At 38.6% G+C, this 26521-nt stretch overlaps 3 protein-coding genes across 8 annotated transcripts in view; 1 reads left to right on the forward strand and 2 right to left on the reverse strand.

Annotated features, from left to right (window-relative positions):
- Positions 1 to 1000: 1000 nt before the first annotated feature.
- LOC9270828 (uncharacterized) lies at positions 1001 to 1900 on the reverse strand. The gene has a single exon (XM_015766162.3). It carries the CDS (start codon positions 1839 to 1841, stop codon positions 1197 to 1199), a length of 645 nt encoding a protein of 214 aa, XP_015621648.1. The 5' UTR covers positions 1842 to 1900; the 3' UTR covers positions 1001 to 1196.
- Positions 1901 to 2232: 332 nt separating this feature from the next.
- LOC4326150 (uncharacterized) lies at positions 2233 to 3549 on the reverse strand. The gene has a single exon (XM_015766161.3). The coding sequence runs from the start codon at positions 3201 to 3203 to the stop codon at positions 2325 to 2327; it is 879 nt and encodes a 292-aa protein (XP_015621647.1). The 5' UTR covers positions 3204 to 3549; the 3' UTR covers positions 2233 to 2324.
- A 1780-nt stretch (positions 3550 to 5329) lies between these two features.
- The window catches only part of LOC4326151 (serine/threonine-protein kinase ATM), a 35426-nt gene continuing 14234 nt past the window's right edge, over positions 5330 to 26521 (forward strand). For 4 of the 6 annotated variants that reach the window (XR_010735092.1, XM_015759924.3, XM_015759931.3 and 1 more), the window contains exons 1-45: positions 5330 to 5444; positions 5533 to 5641; positions 5726 to 5866; positions 6904 to 7065; positions 7144 to 7339; positions 7481 to 7637; positions 7747 to 7877; positions 7952 to 8039; positions 8154 to 8257; positions 8913 to 9011; positions 9627 to 9683; positions 9829 to 9904; positions 10086 to 10169; positions 10536 to 10577; positions 10695 to 10765; positions 12083 to 12131; positions 12937 to 13008; positions 13716 to 13853; positions 13960 to 14040; positions 14733 to 14920; positions 15158 to 15755; positions 15841 to 15909; positions 16025 to 16189; positions 17296 to 17421; positions 17615 to 17742; positions 18553 to 18709; positions 18909 to 18955; positions 19039 to 19102; positions 19258 to 19332; positions 19859 to 19981; positions 20364 to 20549; positions 21746 to 21870; positions 21957 to 22026; positions 22541 to 22668; positions 23152 to 23293; positions 23373 to 23513; positions 23632 to 23730; positions 23806 to 23852; positions 24021 to 24219; positions 24325 to 24534; positions 25253 to 25324; positions 25403 to 25472; positions 25873 to 25981; positions 26088 to 26211; positions 26299 to 26430. Coding sequence is in view for 5 of the 6 variants with exons in the window: in XM_015759924.3 (XP_015615410.1) it covers positions 5376 to 5444; positions 5533 to 5641; positions 5726 to 5866; positions 6904 to 7065; positions 7144 to 7339; positions 7481 to 7637; positions 7747 to 7877; positions 7952 to 8039; positions 8154 to 8257; positions 8913 to 9011; positions 9627 to 9683; positions 9829 to 9904; positions 10086 to 10169; positions 10536 to 10577; positions 10695 to 10765; positions 12083 to 12131; positions 12937 to 13008; positions 13716 to 13853; positions 13960 to 14040; positions 14733 to 14920; positions 15158 to 15755; positions 15841 to 15909; positions 16025 to 16189; positions 17296 to 17421; positions 17615 to 17742; positions 18553 to 18709; positions 18909 to 18955; positions 19039 to 19102; positions 19258 to 19332; positions 19859 to 19981; positions 20364 to 20549; positions 21746 to 21870; positions 21957 to 22026; positions 22541 to 22668; positions 23152 to 23293; positions 23373 to 23513; positions 23632 to 23730; positions 23806 to 23852; positions 24021 to 24219; positions 24325 to 24534; positions 25253 to 25324; positions 25403 to 25472; positions 25873 to 25981; positions 26088 to 26211; positions 26299 to 26430 (5520 nt within the window). In the remaining variant the exon portion in view is untranslated. Of the gene's footprint in view, positions 5445 to 5532; positions 5646 to 5725; positions 5867 to 6903; positions 7066 to 7143; positions 7340 to 7383; positions 7405 to 7480; positions 7638 to 7746; positions 7878 to 7951; positions 8040 to 8153; positions 8258 to 8912; positions 9012 to 9626; positions 9684 to 9828; positions 9905 to 10085; positions 10170 to 10535; positions 10578 to 10694; positions 10766 to 12082; positions 12132 to 12936; positions 13009 to 13715; positions 13854 to 13959; positions 14041 to 14732; positions 14921 to 15157; positions 15756 to 15840; positions 15910 to 16024; positions 16190 to 17295; positions 17422 to 17614; positions 17743 to 18552; positions 18710 to 18908; positions 18956 to 19038; positions 19103 to 19257; positions 19333 to 19858; positions 19982 to 20363; positions 20550 to 21745; positions 21871 to 21956; positions 22027 to 22540; positions 22669 to 23151; positions 23294 to 23372; positions 23514 to 23631; positions 23731 to 23805; positions 23853 to 24020; positions 24220 to 24324; positions 24535 to 25252; positions 25325 to 25402; positions 25473 to 25872; positions 25982 to 26087; positions 26212 to 26298; positions 26431 to 26521 lie in introns of those variants that run through there. The other 2 variants (XM_026020529.2, XM_066304238.1) reach the window with 2 other exon arrangements.

Genomic DNA, 26521 nt, shown 5'->3' on the forward strand with positions numbered 1-26521 from the left:
ACATCTGAAAACAAAAGCCTGGCGTAAAACAGACCTAGTCCGTAGTAAGAGCCATGTATTTGAAGGACTCCCTGCTGCAATTTCTGTCCATTGATATTCCACGATTTATGTCCATTGTTATTGTTATTCCCTCTTAAACCAATCACAGTGTACCTGTGCTGAATAAGAAAATCATCAAAAGTGTCATTTTTACTCAATCAAGCAATTCATACAAATACCACCACAATAGACTCCACAAAAGAGGTGAATGAGAGCCAAGAGAAAGCCAAAAATCTTCTAGTATGGCATAGTGATATGGAATGGCAAGATGAAGTTATTGCATATAGTATCAAATTATCATGAATGAATACATGCAGATTTTACTAAAGCCAAAAGTACATTAGCAGAAAACAGAAGCCATGACATACATTGTTTCTAACAGAATAAGCAAGCTCTATTGCGAGGGATAGACAGAGATTAAAGGTTCATTAAGTCACTAGTGTAAATGGCATATAAATAAATACATGGACAATGAGCACATATTAGTTAATCCTAGAGGAGAAGAACACATGAGCTGCACCCATGATCATCAACACGTATAGACTGCAATTGTTCAGAGTTAGCTCATGCTCCAAACTAGAATCTACAGAAATTCTCAACACCTGTGATACATGGTACACAATTTCTCATACTACAAGAGGGCAGATAGACATGGTTGACTCGAGATCAAGTTTATGTTTTACAAGATACAGGCAAGTAAGTACAAGACGATAAAGCTGAAATAACCACATCAATTCATACGTGCAAGTTTTAAGCATTACATCTCTTAACAATACATTGCAGAAGTGTTGTTGTTTCAAATGGATTCAGTCGTTAGAAATGAAAGGCCAACCAAACATTATAGAATTGAATGGTATTGAATATTCTAAAATTGAATGCACTGTTTTGTAAGAAATTCTCTGAAGCACTGATATAAACAGCAAATTAGCAACCGACGGCACCAGAGTAACAGGGAGTCAAGGGACAACAACAATGTAAATTTCACTGTTACAAAAGCAGGGCATATGGATTGATATTACAAGATAAAACCATGAAGTCCACAACCCAACCCCAGTGACAAAATGAAGATAGAATACAGCAGCTAGAACAACCTCACCACACCACCTTCAAAAATTCTGGAACAGCTTCAATCAGAATGGGCTGCACTAAACCTAAAATCAGGACCGATTCCGCGGCTTCTTCCTTGTATGCTCTACTTGCTCTTTGTCGTTGTCGGTATCATCAGCTCTCTCCCTCTTCTTTTTTCTCTTTTTCTCAGTGGCTACAGAATCACCAGCACTAACTATTATCCCTTTCACAACTGTCTTCACCTCTTCCTCTTCCGGATGATTCTTTTTGTTCCTTTTCTTCTCCGGGCTGGCAAATCTTTGCTCGGGAGCACCACCGTTTTGTTTCACATCCCTTGCATTCTCTTGCTGACTCTCATGCTTCTTCTTCTTCCTGTTCTTCTTGCTCGTCTCCTTGTCCGTTTCTTCTTCCGCGACGAGATCAGCAGCGAAGGCCACTTGTTGTGCCTCCTGCTCCTGCTTCACATGAGTGGCTGCTTGGTGATGGTCCTCTGAACGCTTCCTCTTCTTCTTGTCGGAGGCGGAGGCAGTATCCCCACGGTGGTAGTAGTTGAGTAGGTCGAGGCGGAAGCGGTGGTGGTTTTTGGTGGCGTCGGCGGCGGTGTGGAGGTAGGTGGCGGCGTCGGAGGAGGGGAGGTTGGAGGCGGCGGAGTCGGCGAAGAGGTCGAGGATGCGGGCGGCCTTGGCGAGCGAGCAGGGCTTGGAGGAGAGGACGGCGCCGGTGATCGCCCTCATCGCCTCGCCACCGGCCAACCACCGTCTCTCTCTCTCTCTCTCTTGTTTGGGTTTGGGTTGGAGGCGAGGGGGATTGCTCTGCTCTCGATTATTAGGGTTTTAGGAGCAGGGGGGCGCCTTCTGATGGGCCTAGTGGGCCACGGCCCATCATCATTCTCTCCGCACGGTAAGGCCCATCTCGTGTGAAGGAAGCAGGCCGGGAGATTGGGTGGGAAATACAGGTTGCAGGATTCATCGGATTCAGGGGATGAATCTGATTAAAGTTTCAGTTCTTCGCAGTTATACTACAAGTGATTCCAAACTTACCTTGTAAGTTACGTTGTCGCAATTGCCTAAGCTTGTCATTTCACATTTGGATCATCTCAGGTTTGGGGACTAAAATACATGTATATACACCGCAAATTTAATTCGATTATCATTATGATGAGGCGAAGGCAATCAGATCAGTACAAAGCACATACATACATTAGTATGTCTGCAGAATCACTTGTTAGCTGCACCGGCGGGCTTGTTGCCTTTGGCAGCGGCGGATGGCTTGTTGGGTTTGGCGGCGCTGGTACCAGCCTCCTTCTTCTCCTGGCTGCTATCGGGCTTCTTCTCCTTGTTGCTGGTATCGGCGACGACATTATGCTGCTGCTTCTCCTTGCTCTTGGTCTTGGACTTGGACTTGGAGTTTGAGGAGAGCTTGAGCTTGAGGTGCACCCCGAGGTCGCCGCCGCTGCAGGAGCTGTGGAGAAGCAGCGAGTTGTTGATGGACTGCACGTTGCTGTTGATCATCGCCTTCACGCCCCCCTTGCCATCCGCACTGCTTCTCTTGTCGTCGCCGGCGCCCTTGCTGCCTGGGGCGGGGGAGGATATCTTCATGGATGCGCCCTTGTTGTCGCCGGCCAGCGTGATGATGCTTGTCCCTTGCTGGCCGTGGGAGGCGGCGCTGAGCATGCCGGCGAGCCCCGCCTTGAGGTCCTTGCGCAGGTCGCCCTTCTTCTCCTCCTGATCTTTCACCTTGTGCTGCTGATGCTGATGATGATGCGTGGGTGGTGGTTGTTTGTGATGCAGTACGGTGTCGGTGGGGATGACGACGACGTCCTTGGGCTTGGGAGGAGGCTCGTGACGACCATCTCTGCTTGCTGGTGGCGGCGGCTGCTGATGCAAGCGGCGGTTGGTTGGCCCGAGCGGTGGTGCGGCGCGGGCAGCTGGGATGGTTGGGTGGGGATGGCGCGATGAGGGAGGTGACGGCGGCCTGTACCTGGAGCTGGAGGGCGGTGGCGGTGGCGGCGGCGGAGGCGGTGGAGGGCTGGTCCAGTACGGGAACCAGTAGCGCTGGGGAGGCTGCTCTTGCTCCTCCTCATCCATGGCGTTCATCGATGATCTAGCCTACCACTAGCAGTAGCTGACGGACGGAATATGGATTGCTTGAAATGGCGGGAATAACCCACAGAAATCTATATATACAAGACGGAAAGAAGAGAGGAGGATCCTATTCGTATCTTTCGATTGCTTTCAGCTTGCGGAAAATGAAGCGAAACGAAACGATTCTCTGCCGCATTTGCAATCCAAGTACAGTGCAGGAGCAGGAGCAGGAAAATGGGTGGGTTGTTTAGGCATCTGATTCTTCTTCCTCATTGCCGTGGCGTACGTGCACCATGGCTTGCCAATCAAAACATGATACGTACACCCACACTTCCATACTGGAATATGATCTTTCATCTATTTTTTTCAGAGCTCTACTGTATATAGTCTATATATACACTACTGCAGTGATAGTATTTTCTATACTATTGTAACGGGCGGAGTTGCCATCCTTCCATCTCCTCCCATTGCGCGTCCACTCCACTTGCATAACCACCGGTATATAAATTCAAAATTTAGTGACAATGTTTAACATAGCTTATGGTGTCATCGACAGCTGTATAAAAAAAGTTAAGAATAAATTTCACAAAACTATATATATTTTGTTCAAACTATCATAAAACTATATATTTAATAATGTGTATCATAATATATAGATTTAACATAATTTTTTTTACAAAAGCATAGATTTAAAGTATCATATCAGAAAACTACAGATATAATATTGGTTTTATTACAAAACTACAATGTTTCTGACCTCAATATATTATGGATATAAACTCTATAATGTATAGTTCTTTCATAACTTCATCGTAAAATCTGTAGTTTTGTGTTATGATACTTTAAATATGTAGTTTTATAATAAATTTGGCATTAAATCTATCATTTTTTGGATACACATTTTTGAATATATAGTTTTGTGATAGTTTAGTTAAAGTATACTGTACGTAGCTTTTTTTTTGAAAATTACTCAACAGTTAATTTAAAATACAAACGTATGCAAATAGGAAACGTAAGATGTAATCAAAGAGTAAAACAAGTCTTCTTATCTGTGGTGTTGTAAAATAAAGTAATATAAAACATACATGCCACTGCTCATTATATAATGAGTGATGTTAATTGTATTATATAATTTTGTATTGTTGTAACCCCTCTATCCCAAAATACTGGTTATATATTATCGTTATATTTTTAATAACTTATGTGCCGCTGAGAAAAAAAATGGTTATATTGATTATCGTTAATCATACATAGAAGTTTAGTAATAGGTGTTATCTCTTTCTTTAGTTTGTTATTCTAAGTAGTTTTATTGCTTTTATAATCAAGCTATGAATTTGTAATCGTGACCGTTCGATTTGCAATATCGGTAGTAATTGGATGTAATTTATTTAAGCAAAAACAACAATAAATTCTATTATAAAAGGGTCATTGTATGTTTAGTAAAAAAATTGGAAGTTGTACAAGAAAAGAGAATAGAGAGGATAGAGGCAATTGTATATATCCCTACTATAGAGGTAGTAGCGGTATTTTATACTGATCGAGGGGTAGGGCTCACGAGTCGGTCAAATACCTATGGTGCAGAAAAGCGATCAGCCTCGATCTCAGTCTCGGTTAGAGATGGCAGCGGGGAATTCACTGTCGGGGTCACACATCTACGTCCTTGTCCACGCGGTGTTAAAATTTCACCATCTCCACCCCTGCCATCCACGATAGGGCTACATTTCATCCATCACCGTCCTCTGCGCGCATTGATATTGTGTCGTTGGAGCTTAAGCAGTCGGCATGGGACGATGACGCCAGGGAGGGCTGGAGGCCACACTTGTGGATTGATCTTTGCTGGTGGCTCGGGATGGCGACGCTAGCGAGGGCTAGAGGCCGCACTTGTGGATTGATCTTTGATCCCATTTGCAATATACTCTGGGTTCACCATTTTTGATGGTCCTACTACGGCCCCGTTTGATAGGGCTCCAAACTCCAATTTCTAGCTCTAAACTCCTACTCCAGTGGGAGCTGACTTCATTTTCAGCTCCAGATCTGAAATTGAAAAAACAAAAAAGAAAAAAAAAATCCAACCCGGAGTCGCCGAAAACCCGGGCAAAACTAAAACCTCTTCTCCTCCTCCTTTCTCCTTTCCCCTCGCCGGCCAGGCCGCGCCGCCGCTTCGCAACCCTCACCCTCACCCCCATGGCGACCTCCCGCGACGCCGATGAGATCATCGAGAAGCTCTCCTCCGACCGGGCCAGAACCCGCGATGTGAGTACACTCCCCTCCCTTCCTCCCTTCCTAGATTGAATTTGGATGTTGCCTGATTGGTTGATTCGCCCCATGGACTCGCCCGCAGGAGGGGGTGAAGCTGCTGGGCACCTGGCTGCAAGGCGACCGCGCCTTCTCCTTCTGCCGCCTCCTCGCCCGCAACACCGCCAACCTCAAGCCCGCCCATCTCCCCGCCTGTCTGTCTGTCTCTCCCATCTACTACTGCTACTCCTATGTACAATACAGTAGTATCTCATGATTCTTTCGTGTTTGTTTTGCAGCCGCCACATGGCCCTTCCTCATCATGGCGCTCACCAAATGCGTCATCGCCGACATCTCCGGCAAGAAGCGCTCTCCCAAGAGCGCCGCTGCCAGGATGCTCCGCCTCGCCGTCCAGTGCGCTCAAGACTTCCGCCTCTCAGGTTGGTTACCTTTCTTTCCAAACAACATTTTCCTGCTCTCTGCCCTCCTTTTCATCCACTTTGTATTTCTATGTATGTCACGGTCACGGAGGTTGCTCTCTAACTTTGGTACAAATGACAACCTGCCCTGCGCTGCTGATTTTAATCAATCTTTTGTTTATCTATCTATCTTCACAACTAGTTTTGATGATTCTGCATTCTCACTAGTTTTCTCACGCAATGCGCTGCCACCATTTTATACACTGCTTGAGTTCACATCGTTTCATGCATGGATCCCCACAAACTTGGGCAGCCTGCTGCCTACTCCCTCCGTTTCATATTATAAGTTTCCTAGTCAAATTTGACCAACTTTATAGAAAAATATATTAATATTTTCAACACAAAACAAACATATTATCAAAATATATTCAATGTTAGATTTTATGAAACTAGTTTGGTATTTTAGATGTTGCTAAATTTTTCTATAAGCTTTGTCAAACTTGATTAGGAAAAAACTCAAACGACTTATAATATGAAACGGAGAGAGTACTCAATAATGATGCACAAACACACAACATAATCTTCTATCGTGCTCACCAGATACACATTTTGCAGCTACTTGCACATTCCATGACTTATGCTATGTGTACAATTACCCCGACTCATCTTGCCTACCTATTCCTAACCCAATTTAACGTTTATTTTATCCGCATCCGTTCCTTTTTGTCAAATGTCTACTCCAACATGACAGCATTAATGTTCACTCGTAAATTTCTGCGTGGAACTTCCAATAAAGAATACTGCTGAGGGCTGAAAGGAGGTGCTCAGGCATTCTCTTTCATGCATGCCTGCTAGTAATGCTCATACCTTTGGTGTTGGGATGCTCCTGATTTTCATGTACTCTTGTTTATTTATGCATCTTCTCACTTGCCACTTGCCAGACACCCAGCAGTATGCTTCGCGTTTAACCAGATATGCAAACATCCTTTTCAATTGCTTTGAAGTGGAATATTTTACATTCTGTATGACGATAAACAAGAGGTTCATTGTCTCTGCAGGGCGGTCGTTACTTTTGATTTCCGTCGCTAAGAAACTTTTCAGTCATATATGGGAGGTTGTAAAAGATGCTCCCAGCTTTCTGATAGAGTACAGCATAATTCTTAGGCAGCTTTTAACTGTTAAGGAGTACCGGTATCAGATGAAACCTCGAACATATAGCAGTGAGTTCCCTTGCCAGATCTCCTATCTTTTCATCCCATTGACACTTTTGTTCCTTTATTATTCTTATATTTTTTCAGGTTTTGTTGTGCTCTACATGAAGAAAGTTGCGACTGGTTTTGATGAAAAAATCAGTAATCAGGCCAGCTCCAAGGAGGAATCCTTCCGTTGTACACTGACCCTTCACGTTCTACTTGAAAACCCACCGGGTGATTACCCTGATATCATGAGGGAGGAGGTCCTTTGTGGGTTTTGTGCAATATGCTCAAATATTAGGCATGTATTGTTTGCTCATGTCCTTTTGACGCTCCTCTTGAACCCACTTCCTCCTAAGAAGAATGGTTTGCATTTTTATATTTTTTGTCTCCCGCTGCTTTTCTGAGTTGCAACTGAAATAAACTTAATTTGTGGAATCAGGGAAGAGGGAAAGCTGACCCGCAAACTTATAGAATGCGTTAACACCTTTCTACTGAAGGATGGGCCAAACCTGGGATGCAAATCTGTTGATATCCATAATGCTGTTCAAGATTTTATGTTCCATTCTTGGCCTGTGACCCACGACAGGGCTTTGAAGGTTCTGATAGCCTGACTTGCACTACTGCATCTTTATTACATAATTTTGATTATACCTTCATTACATCTTTTGTGTTGTATTCAAGCAACAATTTTTACCCTTTTTCCAGAGCTTGTTCATCACCTATGCAAAGGTTCAGCTGGAACTTGCTAGGGCTATTCCTGAGATTTTGGAAAAACTTCTTGATGTCATCATTAAGGAATTAGACCAAAATTTTAATACTGGAGCCGGTTTAGTATGGTAGGGATACTGTTATTCTTTTGAAAATGCTTTATGATTTTGATTTCTTTTCTGATGAAATACAATAAATATAGGTGCGAGGCACCTCGAGACGAGAAAGCTGGCTCCTTGAGGTGCTTCCAGGAAGAATTGATGGATCTATCTGCTACTGCCTTATATCTGGTATTGGATCTGCATCTATACACAGTTGCACACACATGTGCTCAGACTTGCACGCGCAACATTTCATTGTTCTGTTTTCGCTCGAAAACAGCTTAAATTGTTCGGAATATTTAGGCCTACAAATGCACACCGAGGACATCACATAACAAGAAAAAGTTAAAGACGGAGCATGTTATGACCGCCATCATGGATAGCCTGCTGAGAGGATCCCTTGTTTGGTATGCACCATCTATCCACTTCAAAAGAAGGCATTGTTTATCTCTGAAATCTCATATGCGTATCCTGACAACCTTGGGTTTGTTAAAACCTGAGGTAAACAGTCGAAATTCAAGAATCTCTTTTATTAAACATGCCTCATCCTGTGCATTTTCCATGCCTTTTACTTGCTGCTTCCAATTCAGTTCTATTTTGATATTATGAAATATGTATAAAATCACTCGCATTTTTCTAAGTTAGTACCAACACAGTGCTTATCAGTGACACCACCTTTTCGAGCAATTAGCTTTCATGCTCTGTGAAGTTTCAATTTTGACATGTTGCTTCTTAAACCCTTAAACTAAATGTTCTTGTAGGCATATGGCCTAACCATGTGCTAGAAATTGATTATTTGGAGGTGTCTCCCATTGTTGAATCCCAAGGCTAGCATGTACTGTTCTGTTCCTTAGTTGCCTCATGCTGTGTTATTTCTCACTGCCCCCTTACAAGTTACAACTGATAAACTTGTTGCACGTCGGTGTGATATATAGTAGCACTTGCCACAGATGTTCCCTGTGGTGAGATGTAATCCCTTATTCCTTGTTAAGCACGAGGACCACTAAATCTGTTGAACGTGTTTGATTTTGTATACCTATTATTATCTTTGTCTTTTCGCAGGAGTGGTTCTATTTGTTGTCTTATTCACAAGTATGGGTACCGAGTGGATAAATCTTTGTTGATCAATTGGTTCAAGGCGACCTGTAAGGGTTTGAAAAGGTTATGCAACTGCCTTATTTTTTGTTGATGTAATATTTTCTGTGGCAATCGGCAACTGCAAAATTAAAGAAAATAGCAACCTGCTTTACTTTCTGTTATTTAATGCTTGTTGGTAAGTAGATCTGTGATTATGTTCTTTGAGTTTTTCAGTATATGACACTCACTCTAGATATGTATTATATGGAGCGTGTCTGAAATGCACATGCATGCAAGATAGTGCAAAATCACTCTTGTGGATAACTTTTACTGCACAACTTTGGAATCGACAATCAATCATTGATCTGAAATATAGCAAATATAGCAACTTCTAGTGTTCAAAATTTGTCCCAGAATATAGCAACTTCTACACCTACTTCCTAATCTCAACCAATCACAACAACCCCCATTTAGTTCCACGTACTTCCTTAATCACCGTGTGCAAAACTTCAGAAACCCTTATATTTTGAGACAGAGGGAGTACATGCTATTATTAGTCACTAGTATAGTATTATGTCATTAGTAGTTATTCATGTGCTCTAGGGATTTCTAGTACCAAATTTTATTATAGGTATTCACCTACCATGAGCATGCATTGTATAGTTCATTGAATGTTCTATTTTTTCTATGGTTGCCCAGTGTTTTGAGCAATGCAAATGCCCTACGGTTTCAAGATTCACTGCTTTGGCTTATCAGGTTTGTTTTGATGGTACCTTTTGTTTTTGTTGGTGGCTTAAATGTCTTGTTCTGTGCTGCTTTATGTAACCAGATGATTACTGAAATTGTTCTGTACATTCTAGCTAGCAAGTGGAATATGTCAAACTTTCACTTACCTTAACAGGGTTCTCAAGGAGTTCTCTGCGCTTCTCATGTCTAGTGCTAGGGATGCACCACCATTTTGGTTAACAAATGACGAGGTAAATTTATTTCTGTTTTGCTGTGCCATTTACATTTCAGTTAATTAGCCTGAGGCTAAAGAGCTTATACGAATCTACCACTATCTCTTGTGGTCCCCCTATCACTACTAAGTATTTTCTAGACTTGTGATGTTCATAGTTATACCCACATATGACACAACCAATCACCTTTTTTCCGCAGATGTCAATTTTGGAAGGTTATTGGCAAGATACCTGGAATTCTCTTATTCACGCACTTCCTTTGTTTAGCACCACAGCTCTAGTCGTGAGTATCAGAAATTGACCCTTCTCTTATGATATTTCAAAACTTATAATTGTTATAAGTTCATAACATTCTTGTTTGAAAAAAGGTGCCTAATCAGTTTTTTGTGCTGTGCTTCTGAAACAACTGTTTACTACTACTAAAATTGAATTATCAATTAAAGAGTGTATATGACTCTGATGTTATCAGTGTTTGCGCTCTTTACCATATCTCCATTTATTTTTTAGTCCTTCAGGGACTGAACACTAAAAATGGAATGATAATTGTCAATATAACCTGCATTTAGAGTACCCAAGTGGTTGTGAAATATCACTGTATGATTTCTAGAACATCTAAAAATTTGATTGGTATTTTATTGCACATTTATAGGTTGATTCAGTTCTGAGGTTGTTGGGTGAAATGATCATGCGGGTGAGCTTCTCATTCCCAATTATCTTAACAGAAGCTCTAACATATTCTGTGCATAATTTCAGGCCAGTTATAGTTATTTCGAGATATCATTGATATTTTGTGCTTTCCTTCTTCAAGGACCAAGTTCATGCATCATTTGTGTCAGAAGATACATGGGACCTACAAATATTTAAACAATTACCATCATCGTACGTATGCCCTCTTTCTGTGAGACTGACCATTTATTAGTTGTAATCTTGCCTCATTTTTTCAGTACAACCTCCGTTAAAAAATATAAGAATATTTGAGGCTGACCATGGGTATTAAGAAAGTAGGTGGAATTAACTGGGGAAATGTTGTGATAGGTTAAGAGGAGGAAGTAGGTGGAGAAACTCCAGAAATCCTTATATTTTTGGATGGAGGAGTACCTGCATGTAGTGAGATATGCATGTGTCAGTAAAAAGCTCCTAAACTACCTTCAGCACAGTGCTATCTATGTACCTGAATACATTTAACTTGTTTTTGCATGCTATTTTCATGTCAGTTATTTTCTATTGTCATGTGACCCTACCTACTAGTCTTTCTTCTCACGGTAAATATCTCCTATTCTAGAATATATTGCATACAGTTAAACTGCATCTTGATTTCTAGAGATGATGGACAAATAAAAAAAATAAACTGTGTATTCTTCTCAAATACCAGTAGCTTTGTTGCCTGAACTTCCAACAATGACTAGTTTCAGTGCTTCCTGTTTAATCACCATTCTGCTTGGATCATAAATAATCAGTTGCCACTATCCTAATTATCTGCGGAATGTCCCAGAAAATTGGTTGAAATTTCTGTTGCCAAATAAGTCCAAAATCCACTTTTCTGATGGTCTGGTGAATAATGTAAAATAATATCCTTCCTTTCGTGGGAAATCGTTAAGAGAAATGAGTGAGTGGTGAGCACTGTTGCTTACATAGCACATCAGTAAACAGAGGTCCATGAAATCTGAATATGTTGCTGCTGTTATGATGTATTGATCCCATCTTATTGGTTTAGCTGTGAACTATATAAATCAGTAGATGTATGTGTGCTCAGTTGGCGTTATCCTTGGACTAAGAATTAAGAGAGTTAAATCCTATCAAATAGAAGAGCCATGAGCCTCTTAGGCTCTTAGTGCACTAGGATAGTACCAACCTGATTGTGATTTATATTTTTCTTGCATATGAAGAAACCACAGGTTGTTATCCTGCCGCTATGAAAAGAAATAACTAATGCAGCACACATTCCTTAGTCCTTACAATTGCTGTTAGCTGAACTGTGGAAGACATTGCATGGTGTAATAAACTCATAGTTATGCTGTTTTGTCATTCTGTTATGTCCTTGCCATTGTTGCCTAACCTTTCCTTCAATATCCTTAACTGATGTGAACATTTTGGCCTATACTTACTTACATTTCATTGTGAGCTAATTCTTATAATTGTTTTTTTGACATTGGGATTATACTTACAATTCGTTTTGGCCCCCAATTCTTACTGTAGGTCTACTCTGTACTTCATTGCTTGTTACTTTTCAAAGATAGGTTTTCAGGTATGCTTGCTGTCTTGCACTATTTTAGTTGTTTACTGCTTATGGTTACAGTGGAGTAGTGGAGTTGATCAATCCCATACATTTAGGAAACAAATAGACTGTCCAAAACTCTTATGCAACTCTTTTGTTCAAAGTATGACAAGGATTCATGTTCTTAACTCACTAATTAGGGTAAATTCACCAGATCAAGCCAAAAAGAGGGCATTCATCATTGTAGTCTTTCCCAATTTTTAAAGTTTGGTTGGTGCCAAAATGTTTGTTTAATTGTTTTGGATCTATCCTTCTCAAATATAATTCTAATTGTTTCATATTCTTGCTAATTTATTGTTCAGCAATCTCACAAAATACACTGCTTGTTATTTCCTGAACTGTCATGTAACTCTTTTTGGATGATTAAGTATGAAAGCACACAAAGTAACTACAGAGTTGGCAAATGCTCACGTTTGCCTGTACTTTCTATGGCCGAAGTTGAAAAAGAGCAAAACCACCCCACAGTTTCGTGTGCTTTCTATGGTTGCTACCTTTCTTCTTGATGTTTCAGTAAACAGCCTGTCTAGAAATAACTGCTACAAATTTGTGAATGATAGGCTAGTATGATGATGTAGAAAAAGGAACATCTGCACAAAATCTAATCACCTTAGCTATTCAATATACTGGAGCTAATCATTTTACCTTCCCAACTATTGTGCTTTGAGCCTTTGACTATTATTACTAGTTACTCCTACTTTCTGTATTTCAGATTTTTTTCTTTTTATATCAAACATGCTCAAAGCATACTTTTGTTCTTCAATATCATTATATGCAGGGCGATGTATCCAATTCCATATTTATTAGAAAGAATCTGTTAAGATCAACTTTTGAGTTAGTGCACTCCAAGGTAATTATTTATATTTTACCAGACAACTGTATTTTGTTTATTCCATTTATGCTTTTGTTTAATTTTGTGTATCCTCTCCTTCACAAAGATACTATCAACATTTGTATCGACCACTTTTTGCTAACTGAGACAATTTTTCCCTTGACAAATTATAAATTTATGTTTAGCTGCATTAGTGTTTTGAATGTGGATGCATAGTTTCCTATGGTGATAGATCAGTAAACTTTATACAAGTATCACACATTTAGGCAACAGTAGAACATAATTATTTATCACTGTAATCATCACAAGGACTTATTTGACATTTGTATGCTTTATATTCCTTCTGATTATTCCTAGATATATACAGATGCCCTTCATATTTGTGATATATATAGAGCTCATCTAAGTAATTTATTGTAACTTAAATTCTGCAATGGAAGTGTGATGCTTTCACTAGTTGAATCACATAACTAATTTTAATGGTTCTTGAATAGTTCAACATACAAATGTGAGCTACAAAAGGGAAAAAAATCCAGATAGATGGTCCCATTATTTGGACCTTTAATTATCATTTCATCATGCATTTATTTGTGTTTGTGGTTAGTGATTATCCATTTTTCAATTTACATTATGATCCATTTCCAAACTACATTCTGGAGTGGGCTGTCAATATTTTCTCTATTTTTTCCGAGATTTGTAAGTTCAATTGCTGATATTTTTGGCAGGGTTTCTCTCTTTTGAATGAACAAAGTGTTCTGATGATTCCTGAAACCATTTTTTCTCTCTGTGCTGGTTTTTCCTCGCCAGTGATTAACTCAGCAGATACATCGCAACTGTTTGGTGAATGTAAAAACTTATCTAAGGTATGTTTCTGTTTAGCTGTCAGTTAGGATGTTGCAGTTGAATCCTGAAGAATGTTTCTATCTGGTGAACTTTTTCTAATTTGGTTTGCTATATTTGTTTCCGAAGGACAAGTGCTGGTCTCACGAGGAAGAACTAGGTTATTCTGTGGAAACTCTATCGGAGATCAATCTGGAAAGTCCTACCAAGGTGCTTTAATCCTGGTAGCTGAATGTTTTCTATGTTGCTCTTCTTATTGATCTTGGCCAGTGAGGTGCATCTATTTATGCGTGTAAAACTTGTGGCACTTCTTTTCATTTTTTAAGTCAGTAATAAATTTTCTTATCCAACAGATTGTGTGGCAAATCTTGTAAACTTGGAGACTTCATAATGGAAGTCTTCAACTCATCTGACTTCACTTGCAACTGAATGCCATTTTGACTGAAATATGTGGAGAACTATTCATTATGATGCTTATGATTAACTTCAAATCTCAATTCTGAACACTAATCATTAAGAGAATTGGAATCTTCCTGTTAGATCATTTGGAACTTCATGAAAGCCAATATCATGTCTTTTTTGTATGCATAATTCAATATGGCATGTTTTAATTTGTACTTTGACCACGCGGAGTAAAAAAATCTGTGTGCCCACGTGCAACATATGGGCCTTTAGATCTCAAATTCTGGAGCTTAGATGCTAAATGAAGTTGGGAAATCTTATGATGTATCTGCTACTACAAGCTTAGTAATGTAGCATGGAAATCTGGTATGCTCTGTTGGACAAAATTTGGATTTGGGGGCAGAAGCAAACTTATGAAAATATAGTGTTTACTCATATGATTTCCCTTTGGGTGTTCTAATTGGTGGTAACTACAGAAGTTAAACTTATTTGTTTAACAGGCCATGTCTGAGAAATGCAGCCGAGCGCACCTTCCTCGGCATATTCAGCAACCCTTGCTCCTGGAGCTTCTAGAGTTCACCAAAGGATTCATGTCCTCAAATAAACAGTTTGAGAAAGTGGACTTACCTAATCTTGTTTATGCCTGCTCTCTAGTCTGCAATCTAATTCATTGTTCGCTGTTGTCAAGGTATTTGTTTTATAATCATATGTGCTTGGTTCCGTCCTATTTTTACAGTCAGTGGCCAGTACACATAATCAAAATCTGTGATAATTTGCACTAAAACGAGATTAAGTTCAAACTTCCAGATCTTTCTGAACTAGTTTTTGTTTATGAAAATGTAATTATGCCCCTCCTTTCCTTGTTCTCTCCCATCTGTTGAGTATTTGATCCCACAAAGTTCTTTATTCCAATGTTGCTTTTCAGGGTCTTTGAAGAAAAATCTTCTTTTCTGCAAGTTATGTTGGATTATGTCACCAATGCCATAAAACATATTGTGTCAGTGGTTATGAAGGAACATGCTGAACTTTCTCATGGTCTTACCAATCTAGGATCAGTATTTGACACAACTGGCTCAGCCTTATCCTCATTTAAGAGCTTCATGCATTCTCCATTATTTAGTCTGTGGAGAGTTAATAACAAAACTAGTTCTGTGCTTGGTGTCACCGAATTACTTGATGAACTCTTAGAGGCAATTTCTGAGCTATTTGCTCAGTTCTCTAGTTTGATGAACAATTTTGATGGAGACAATCCTAGTAAAATGTTGCCAGTGCCTTTTGTCAGTTTGTCAGAGGACCTACATCCTGACAACAGAAGTAGTTTTGTTGATATGGATCTTGATATGACTGGCTCTGGTGAAGTAGATCCTGTCACAGCAGGTGGAAGTGGAAGTATGGGTATCTCACCACGGCCTTTGGAGTGCAAGCTAGAACTAGTCTGTATTATTTCAACTTTTTTCTCTGTTGTGCCGCTTCATACCTGGGAAGTCTTGTACAACTTAGCTGACAAAGAGGTCAATATCAAGGTACGAAGTTGCAGTAGTATCCACTAAAATATCCCTCTTGTCCTTTGCTTCAATTGTATTCTTGGTTTATTATTTCCATTTGCAGGTTGGCCAGGCTATCTTGCTTGAACTTTGCACAAATATCTCTGCCTCATCAAGTAGTTTATCTTCTGTGGTACTGTCTTGACTTCCATTAAATCGTACTTCAATCTGTGGTTGTGCTGGTGGTCTTGTGAGTTTTATCCACTCAGGCATTTATCTGATTTTATCCTTTTGCTTCGGTCATGCAGCTCAATCTTGTAGTTGATATGTGGGAAAGAAGTGCTTGTACACTACTTAGCTCTGCAGATTGTTTAGCACATGTCCATGCCTTGCTAAGGAATTTGACAGCTAATTGTGATGTTGGGCATAATACTGATGGAAGGTCACAAGGATGTAAAGTGGCATCCAATGAGGTTGCTATTTGACATATGATACAATTTAGCATGTTTCTGTTAGCCTTCGCTAAATATTTCTCTTAACTTTATAACTTTTGTTCTGTGACAACATACCTTCAGTTATAGGTTTTCATGAGTGAACACCAGTTTTACTAGTTTTATACAGTTGGTGTCTTTTTTTAATAACTAGCTAAATACATGTGCTTTGCTACGGATGCATGCACTCGTCCCTGTAGATTTTAGAGATTGACTAGATAACCACAATATATAGAAATACTATCTTGTAGTAATATGGAAGTACATAAGGAGTAGTTGGTAAGAAAATATAAAATAGAGTTGGTGGGGTGGCAAATTCACTGCCTCTACCAATCTACCATTGCCTTCTTTTAGAAGAGTATAGAGTATAGCTATAGATATAATTAAATTACTCAAAATTAAGTACTATTTGCAGACCTGGCAATCACAGTCAATCATGTTATTGGATGGACTGCTAGTTCTTTTGCACTTAAATACATGCTGAACAAGAAATACAGTTAGAAGAAATATCTAAGGTGTAATTTAAACAAAATCATTTTCTGCTGATGTTCACTTGGTCAGTATACTCCATATATTATGATTTTTCATCATGTAGTGATGTATTAAAGCGCCATTTCAGAGCATATACACCTTTCTTGAACAACAGCATATTTATCAATATTTTTTTTTTGTGTAACTGGATCCTTTCTCCAATATCTAGTAGTAGCACACTACCACTTTCTTCAGACAGTCGGTGGCCTTGATTGACTAAATTTGGTGGTTGAAAATCCTTTAGTCCTGGCTATCGTTGATAAATGTTATGTGTCATTCAGTATTTAGAGATATGTTCTCATTAACAAATTCATCCTCTGCAGTTCCCTAGAAAACCCATAAATCGGCTAGAATCATTCATAAATAAAAAAATGAAACTTTTAGTACAGTCCATTGTACAGTAGGTTTACTATGGGCAACTGGTTCCCAAATGTTTTCTTTTGGTGAACCTGGTTGGACTAGTTCATAATCTATAGTCATGCTAAAATGATGTCTTACATGTTTTATCTTCTATTTTAAAGTTGTGATAACTGCTAGTTCTTTCGCACTTATTCCAGAACCAGGATGTCTTCTTAGACTTACTAAACAAGGCTACAGAGATCAGTTTCACAGATTGGTTTTTCCGCATCAGGCTGATTAATTGCATCTCCAACTTTATTTATCTGTTCCCTGATGTCGCACAGGTTATTTCCTTTATCTGTTATCAAGCACTACCATCTCAAATACTCCCTCCGTCCCAAAAAAAAGGCAATCTAGGAGGGGTCACATCCCCTCCTAGTACAACGAATCTGGACAGAGTGTTGTCCAGATTCATTGTACTAGGAGGGTCACATCCACTAGATTCATTGTGTGTGTAATCCATTATTCTGATTGCAGGACATGATTGGTCATTTGCTTAGCATGCTGCATGATACTGATTACCGTGTTAGGTTGTATTTGGCTCGGAAAATTGTTGTGCTATTCCAAATATGGGAAGGACACAGCGAGTTGTTCCATGATGTTTGGTAAGTGAAACAATTATGATAAAATAATGCTGAGCTACATTTCTGAAGTATTAGATACTGATATTATTTCTCATGCTTTGTATTGGCCAATTTCAGATCAAAATTTTATTGTGGTACTGTCACTCTTTTAAGTACTAGTAGTAGATAGGTATACTAGACCTTTTAGACTATGAAAGCAATGCAAAGCAAGAGGATGTGTTAACAGAGCCAATATTTCTACATGGGTTGCTATTGATGCTGTAAGAGTGGTCGGATATGTTAAATAATAAGTTGTTTGCGATGTTCTTTCTGTTACTGCAGTGCAGATCATAATTGCTACTTACTTATTCTATTTTTGATCAAACTAAAAAATGTTTCTCTTTATTCAGGAGGGGCTAGTTGATTTATGCTTACAATTTTTAAAATGCTGGGAAAATATTTTACTCACCGTAGAAGTTTAGAATTAGGGACTGTTTGGATCCAGGGGACTTTTCATTTACGTTTGTTATGAATAAGTGTGAGAGCTGGAACCACCTCTTGGTGGGGTGGTGGAATTGTGGATGCATGACTCCACCCACTTGGTTCAAATCCTAGTATCCAAACTTGTTCATAGGTGAGTGTGCTTTATTAGGATTTTGTGAGGTTCTTGGATTTATCCTTGACCTTTGTTAGTTCAAGCATGTGCTAAGCGGCTGCACTTCGAGGTGCACACATGGTGGTGTGTGCACGCGCACACATGTGTGTCTTGTAGTTAAAAAGGAAAAAGAAAGTGTGATAGTTAGCCTACCAAGTTTTCTGTTAATAAATACTCTCTTTTTTAATGGAAAACAGCTCCAGTATTGGTGTCAAGATGGTGCAGTTTTCAAATGAAAATCCAGTTAGAGCTAGAGAAGTGTTGGCTATTGGTCCACAGCCTGTTCCTATTATTGAAACTGCTCTGATTACACTAGCTCATTTGTCCTTACAAAGTGAGGATATTGAGGTTGAGGTATGCTTTGATCTCACCAGCTTTTATTTTGAAATAAGAGTATATGTGTCATATTGATTTGCGTACCCTACTGAGTTCTCTTGGATTGGGTTGTGTGATAAACGTATTGGTCTGATCTTTGATGTATATAGTATGTACTGTATTCAGTTTGCACTTAATTTATACAACAGAGTTATGCCTTTTATTTCTGATGTTGCAGTGTGTATTCATGATTTCCGCTGTTGCTGCTATAGAGCCTTCTCAGCGGTATTTCTCACTACGAATAAACTATTTACATTGGTGCATGCACATGTTCTTTGCTTCTTATTTTCATGCTACTTCCATTTCAGAGAATTAACTTATGCTCTATTTGATTCTGTCTCAAAGAGGCTCAATTATGCTTCACGAAGTAAGGTGAGTAGCATGTCTCTTTTGTTACTTTGCTGAGTATTGTGAGCATGTTAATTGGATCTTGAGATAACTTGTTTGTTTGGTTTATTGTAAAGGATAATTGTTCGGTTCATGCAAAATAAAATTTATACCATGATTTCCTCTTTTTTTTTTTGCAGTATTTGGACCAACTGATAGGTCCAATTCTTTTCCGGTGGGTTGCTTGTGAAGTGAGCCTAGTTTCGCTTGTTGAGGTAATCTTCTGCTCCAGTGCTTTTCGTATGTCAATTATTGAATTTTGTTAAAAAATAATTCACTTTACTGGTCAGCCTGATACTGGTTCTCTGCAAGTCCTGGAACTGTTGGTGCTTTTGTGTGAAGGTATTGGTGTGTAGTTGGTGCCTTTTCGGTGTTCTTCTCCTTGGTGAAACCACCTGGGTTTGTCATTGAAGTAATGAACATCGTAGACTTGAACTTTTATTAACTGTTACGAAAGATTGATATACAAACATCATTATTTAATGGTTAAACCACGTGCCTCCACAAGGATAATAAGTTACTGACCTACAGAAGGTTTCTCTACACTAAATTTTTCGTGGCTGTTCTGCTTTTATTTTTCTATTTGTGTTGTTTTGCTTTCGTTCTTTTCTTGATGAAGAGTCGTCAGAGAAGCAGGTTATTTATAGTAATTCGATCCATGCTGTTGCCTGTAAATCTTTCAGTTTCATCATATTTTTGAATCATTCATATGTTTTGCTGTATTTTATTTATCATATACAGGTGAAAGAAATGTTTGGCTTTAAATCGGATGAGCCAAAGAACTTCATTGAACATTGCTGCTCATGGTTACTTTCTTTCCTTATTCTGAGGGGTGAGACTGCCGATCTTAATTGGCTATCCAAGGTGAATGGATATTTGTTTTAATATTGGCAGTCATGTAGTTCAATATTTGTTGTGTTTATTGTTATTCTAAAATTCTGGAAGCTTGCCAGTTTTTTATTTAACTGTCACCGTGTTAAGGACTAGGATCTCCATGTGGAACTCCTAAATATGGTCCTAACTTGTTGGTTTAATAAACTTTTATACCCCTGATTTTTTTAACTTAACTGTAGAAAGTGGTCATACTGTGTAACATGTCAAACACCAATTTCCCTTAAAATTATCAAACTGTGAAGTATTTTCCCTTTTCAAAATTTGTTTGAGTGTTTCGATGGTACTTCGTTCTATGTATTTGTGTAACCTGATCTGGTCCTAATCTCTCTTTTTATGTGTATTTCTTACTCAGATTTTGTCTCAACCTTTGTCTGCTGTTATAAAGGGATACTTTGTCCCGATCTTTGGATTGTGCATTGCTGCCAGATATGGCTCAGGGCCAGAAAAGGACTTAGCAGAGACTGTCTTATGTGAATCCCTTTTGCAGCTTGGTGAAATTTCTGAGCCTGAGCGCGATGATCTCATTAAAAAACATATGGTATGCTCCCTGAATAGCCTTTTCCCTTCAATCTGCATGCATTGCATTCTGTTTCATTCTTTCTATGTAATTTGCTGCAACTTTGTCATCTGGCACATTTACATTCTCTCTTGTTCAGTGAATTTTCCAAAATAGCTAAATATTAAATTCAGATGTATGTCTTGCATTACAGTACATATATAAGTGATATTGTTTAGGCTTCTTTTATGACTGGGTGTTGTGTTGTGCTAAAATAATTTTATATTACTTTAGTCCTCATCACTTTCACTTTTTTATTTCTAAGTTTCCATTGCCCCTTTGCTCACATTTTGGCATCTCTATTCCACTGCGGTTGACTAGTTTCGGTGGCGGATCTAGAAATATTTATGAGCCTGGGCAAGTCTAATTAACAACGCCAACAGATCCCATATAACTCCATAGACTATGTATCATATAACATTTTTTTATCATATTCTAATTTAGAGGAAACCTATGGTTGTGTTTTTGCAAACTATGGGACTTAGGCCCTGTTTGATTCAGCTTAGGATTATTATAATCTAGCTTATTAGGAGTAAGCTGAAACAAACAAGTAGATTATTATAGCAGATTATTATAAACTATAAGCCAGATTATTATAATCTAATAAGCTGCTCTAAAGGAGCTTTTTTCAGATTATCGAGTGGCTAAAGACCCACTACCCCTACATACTTGAGAAAAATTACCCACCTATGCCATCAACCGAACAGATAGCTGAGGGCATTATAGACTTAATAATCTAGATTATAATAATCATAAGCTGGAACAAACAGGGCCTTAGTAATTTGTTATCTTGAAAAAAATATAATGGGTGCTAGAAAATTTACTTTGCCTTCAGGCTGCAGATGTCTAATAGCTTCCACTCAAGTAGTAGATAAAATGATCTAGTAAACAATCATGGTGCTTCAGGCTACTCTAGATGATTGTGTATGTAACATCTATTAACAGATTATTAAAACGTACTTATGTTGCTTCATGCTGGCTGCTGTATGCTGTGGCTAAGCACCGTGATTTAGAACTAATCTAATGATGCATGCGGCGCCGGAGCCCGGGCAGCTGCCCCGGGTTGCTGGGCCCTAGCTCCGCCGCTGACTAGTTTAGTCTACTTGATAATCTACAGAGCTCTAAACCGATCCACATTTTTGTACTTTTTTTTTTCTCACTCTTCTCCTGTTTTCTAGGTTTCCATAGTTGGCTTTTTGCTATCAGTTTCATCTTCTTCACGTCAGCCAGAAATCCCACACTTCTCCAAGGAGGCTGTGGCACACTCGGTGAAAACAGTTGTTGACGGATTTATGGATGCAATGTATACTCTTCTTTTTTTCATTTTCAATACATACATAATGCTTACATGCCAATTCAGTAGCATTGTTGTGATTTTCCACATTTCAGGGATGGTAATTTGGCTGAAACAGTTGTTATTGATAAAATCAATATATTCCGTTCAGACAGGGTTTTTAAGGTACCCGATCTACATCTTGTTGCATGCTTGTCTAATCTCTGAACTAAAACAGAATTGGAATGTCTTTTTCTATTATATCATTTTCTTTTATAGATAAAGTTTATCATTTTCTAAGACATCAAGAACTGTAATGGAGAGCCCAAGGTTTAGGTTTCTCTATTTAAGTGTATTCTTGGTTGTCACGGTTAATGTTAACTGGTATAGATCTAAAAAAATTGTTTATCTCGTAAACAACCCATCTTCAATCTCAGTGGCCGATGAGAATAGAGATTGAATATGTTAAACGTACCAGTTGTTAACATATTTTATTGTTTAGGGGGAATTATACTTGTTTTCTTGTACATTTTATAGTACAAGTTGCTACCGGTTTTGCTATGACTTTTTACTATCATCCAGTTGTTATTTTAACGGAGTTGCAAGACATTCATCATTTCGTTCTAATCTACATATTATATTGTTTTTATGATCATAATTGGATTTGACCAAGTTCCATCTAATTTGCTTCCCATTGCAGTTTCTGTTGGCAATACATCAGCAAATTGCAGATGCTAGCCATCCTAGGCATATTCGCCATCGGCTTTGTGCCATTGAGGTTTTGATAGATGTACTTGGGCATAGAGTGGCTCTTTACAGCACTTGGTTGTGAGTGTTTTTATCTATTCTCTTTCCTAATTGTAGTTGAGCCCCTCCACACACGCACGCTACAAACACACACACACACACACAAAAAAAAAAGGCCTCAGGAATTGTACAATGATTCACTTTTGGACATGTTCTTGTCCAAAAAGAATATGTTGCTTATGTGAACATAAATGTTTAGTAACCTCCAAGGAGTACTAGCTGTACATACTGGCACTAATTAAGAGTTCAAGTCCCACTTTAAGTTGAATATTACTTCCTTTGTGTCAATTCGTCGTTTCTTTCAAGTCCCATTTTTTTCTGGATAGACTAACACACTGATAGCATGTGTTGGCTTGCATATAAGCTTGCGATTATGGCCTATTGACTTGATTTTCATGTTGCGGATTATTTATTTTGTTTTTACTATGTGTTGGAGATCGTTTGTGGATTTATCTGCTTGTGTATTTATATTAACGTTTGAGCAATCATCTTTTTCAACTGCAGCTATATTATTTGTATAGTGGGGAGTTACATCCAGAGACAACCATTGCAAGACCAATGCTGCAATATCTTGTCCAAGTTGTTGGCTGCTTTCAATTCGAACTGTTCTACTGAAACTGATGCTGCGCTTGGCAAGCAGCTTCAGGTGGTCCTCATAAATAGTTTTTCATAATTTATCGATAGTATGTCTGCTCGCTTACTCCTTATAAATGGACTTTGTACAGCTCTTAGTTCCAAAATTGGTCACTTGTTGCCTTCGTAATGAGAAGGGAGGGAAAGGTGCTATTGCAGACTCATCAAGAGTTTTATCTTTGCTTCGTCAATTGACAGTTGATGCTGATCCATTGCTTTATGATTACATAAGAGTATGACTCATCTCCACTCTCCATCTATTCTGATTGGTTCTTTGCTTATTCTTTACGATCCATTGCTTCATATTTTTTAATCTGCCATTGATTTGCTTAGTTCTTAATGATCTTACAGGATTTGGAGCCACTTCCTAGCTTTGATTGCTTAAAAGATATACAAGTGTTCCATGCTTCACTTTCTGGTTCCTATGATTCAAGAGATCAGTTTCTAAAGGTTGCTATTTTAAATTCTCATTTTTTTTGAGTTTACATTCACTATGAGCTAATGCACTGTTTTTACTTCCTGTAGTTTGTTAGCAGGGCTCCTCACTTGCCACCAGAGCTGTTTCTGCTGAGGTATAATTTCCTTAATTCTCTCTCAAGTCTAAGAGCCTTTTCTAATGGGGTTTCTCTGTTAATTGTGTGTAAATGTGTTAAAATGCATCTTGTGTTTCTTTTCAAGGAGGTATGGTGTTTTTCATTGTTCTAACATAATTTATTTCCTTCTATTCTTGTACTTTTAAGTCTTCGTATGCATCACAAGAAGTTATTATTGGGAGAGATCATATATAGAGGCGATGTATCTGTGGATAATGCAGACACAATTAGCTGTTGGCACAGTGACCCGGATGTTGTTTCTGCTGTATGGACTCTTGTTGACCTCTGTAGCTCATCGTCTGTGGCAAATGAAGCTTCATCGGTGCTTGCTGATTTTATTTCTAGGGTGTGCTTTCAGTCTTTATTCTTAATCCATTGGCATGCTCCTCCATTATGTTGTTGATTTGCATTTTTCTCGTCGCAATAACTCGATCTCTTTAAACTAATGCAGGCTGGCATATCTGATGTGCATCAAGTGATATTTCATGTGCCGAATCTTACTGAAAAGTATCCCATACAACCACATATTTCCAAGGAGGATAAATTGCCCTCGGACTATGGCATTTCTGATGATATTTTGGTTGGTCTTCTGAAACTTTTGAAAGCTTGTTTGTCTGATGAGTCAGCTGAAATAATAGATGTTACTTCACGGACACTGAGGGTAAGTCGTTTAGTGTTATTTTTGCTCTTAACTCCCTCCGATTCTTGAAAGAACGTTGTAGAGCATGACAGGTGTGTCCTGTAATTTTTTTATCTGACTGGACTTATCCCCTTGAAATTTGTAAGCACTGTTCTCTTTTTTCTTGTTGCTATCATGAATTTTCTGTACCAAAACCACACTGGATAGTGGCATACCCACAAATAGAATGCACTGATTAAACTTTCTACGGGGTCAGCCAAGCCCATACTGTAATAAATTTGGAGCCTCAAGTATTACTTCCAAGATGCATTTCATTTACTGAATTTCTTAGTATGTGGTCGTGCACAGGTTATCCTATTATTTTAGTTGCAAAGAGGCTGAGTTGTAAAAAAAGAAGAGAAATCAAGTGGACCAATTGCTGTATATGCGATTTTCCATCTGCTGATCCTAGACTTAGACCCTCTTGTTTTGATCAAATCAAGTTTGATTTCTTTAGACATCTCTCGATTAAAATACTTAATAGTACCCAATTTGTTAAATATTCACAAAAATGTTCCCACTATATTTGTTTTGACTCCTTATGCAGATGCAATACAATACAGTATTTGTGTAATTGTGTTGTTGAAACAACAATTGTGATTTTGAGATCGAAATCGCAGATGAATGATTTTGAATGCGGTAGCTGGAAGCTATTTTATTACGGGTGCTGCAAAACTTTTTCTTGTTTTTTCATGAACAGGGAGTTCTGTCAACGGCAAGGGGTCTGAATGCTCTGCATTGCCTTGATTCTCTTGATAGGTCTTTGCTGATGGTATGTGGTACTATGTTGTCTTGTCATTTTGTTTTGCTTATTACTAAGTTCAATTTCCTAACTACCTTTACTGCATAGGTTCATTCACGAGGCATAAATGCTCAGGTAGTTGAACAAACACTTTTGGGCATGGAAAAGGTTTCTGGTGGTGAGTCATAGTTTATGATCTCAAGCACGTCTATGCCAATAGTTGCCAGCACACTGCTCTAAATCAATGTTGTAAAGATCTACCACATTGCACATTCATAAAAAACAATCACTCATTCATAAATCTATGGGTCAATCTCATGATCCCCGTTCTGTCCACATGCACATAATTTGTGAATTATTTCTTCTGGTAAAACAAGAGAATAAAAGGGTGTTGCACTGCATCCGTTTTTTTTTTTATAAAAAAACATTGATGTAATGTCTTGTTTAATTAGGAAAGCATCCATAATGTAGAACACTATTGAACAAGCTTCTCCATGGTGCAGTGCTTGTTTATTATGCTCCCTATGGTATGACATTTATTATTCTCTCTTTTTTCCTGCCAAACTTTGGCTCGATAGTTTCACTTGAAGATTCAGATTTATGGAGAACTGATGGTCGGACTTACAAGCAATGGCTATGCACCTTGGTGGGCTCACTAATTTGTCATTGTGATGACATCATCTTGAGGTACCAGTTTCAACTGAGAAATACACCTGTAACAGTAACTAAAGCTTAACACATCTTCTTCAATGTGACTGTATTGTTGCTGTTTGAAATGATGTTCTTCTTATAGACTTTGTAGGAGTATTGCTTTTCTCAAAGTTGAGGTTGCTGAACTTTTGCTTGCAAGTGCTCTTGTGAACATTGCGGGCAATTTGGATTCAAATGCTGGCATCTGCAGATTAATTTCATCTATGGTTTGTTGCATCCCAAGTTATTTGATTACTTGAAGGTTGCACGGTTGGATTATTGCCAATCTGTTGATGACTTATGTTTTACTTTAGGTGGAGGAAAAAATATTTTGTGACTCCAATCATTTGATGAAGTCAGTTTATCTGTTTTTGGATGCGCTGAATGTTGTCAGGTCTTATTATGTTGCAGAAAAAGCCAGAGGTTGCCCTTCAAATACTCTCAAGGTATTCTGTTACTGTTAATTTATAATTGTGTCAGGAAAGAAATATATGTTATCATATCATAATCAATACACAGATGTTATTTGTAATGTCA

Source organism: Oryza sativa, chromosome 1 (genome assembly GCF_034140825.1).
Source record: "Oryza sativa Japonica Group chromosome 1, ASM3414082v1".
Classification (NCBI taxonomy): domain Eukaryota; kingdom Viridiplantae; phylum Streptophyta; class Magnoliopsida; order Poales; family Poaceae; genus Oryza; species Oryza sativa.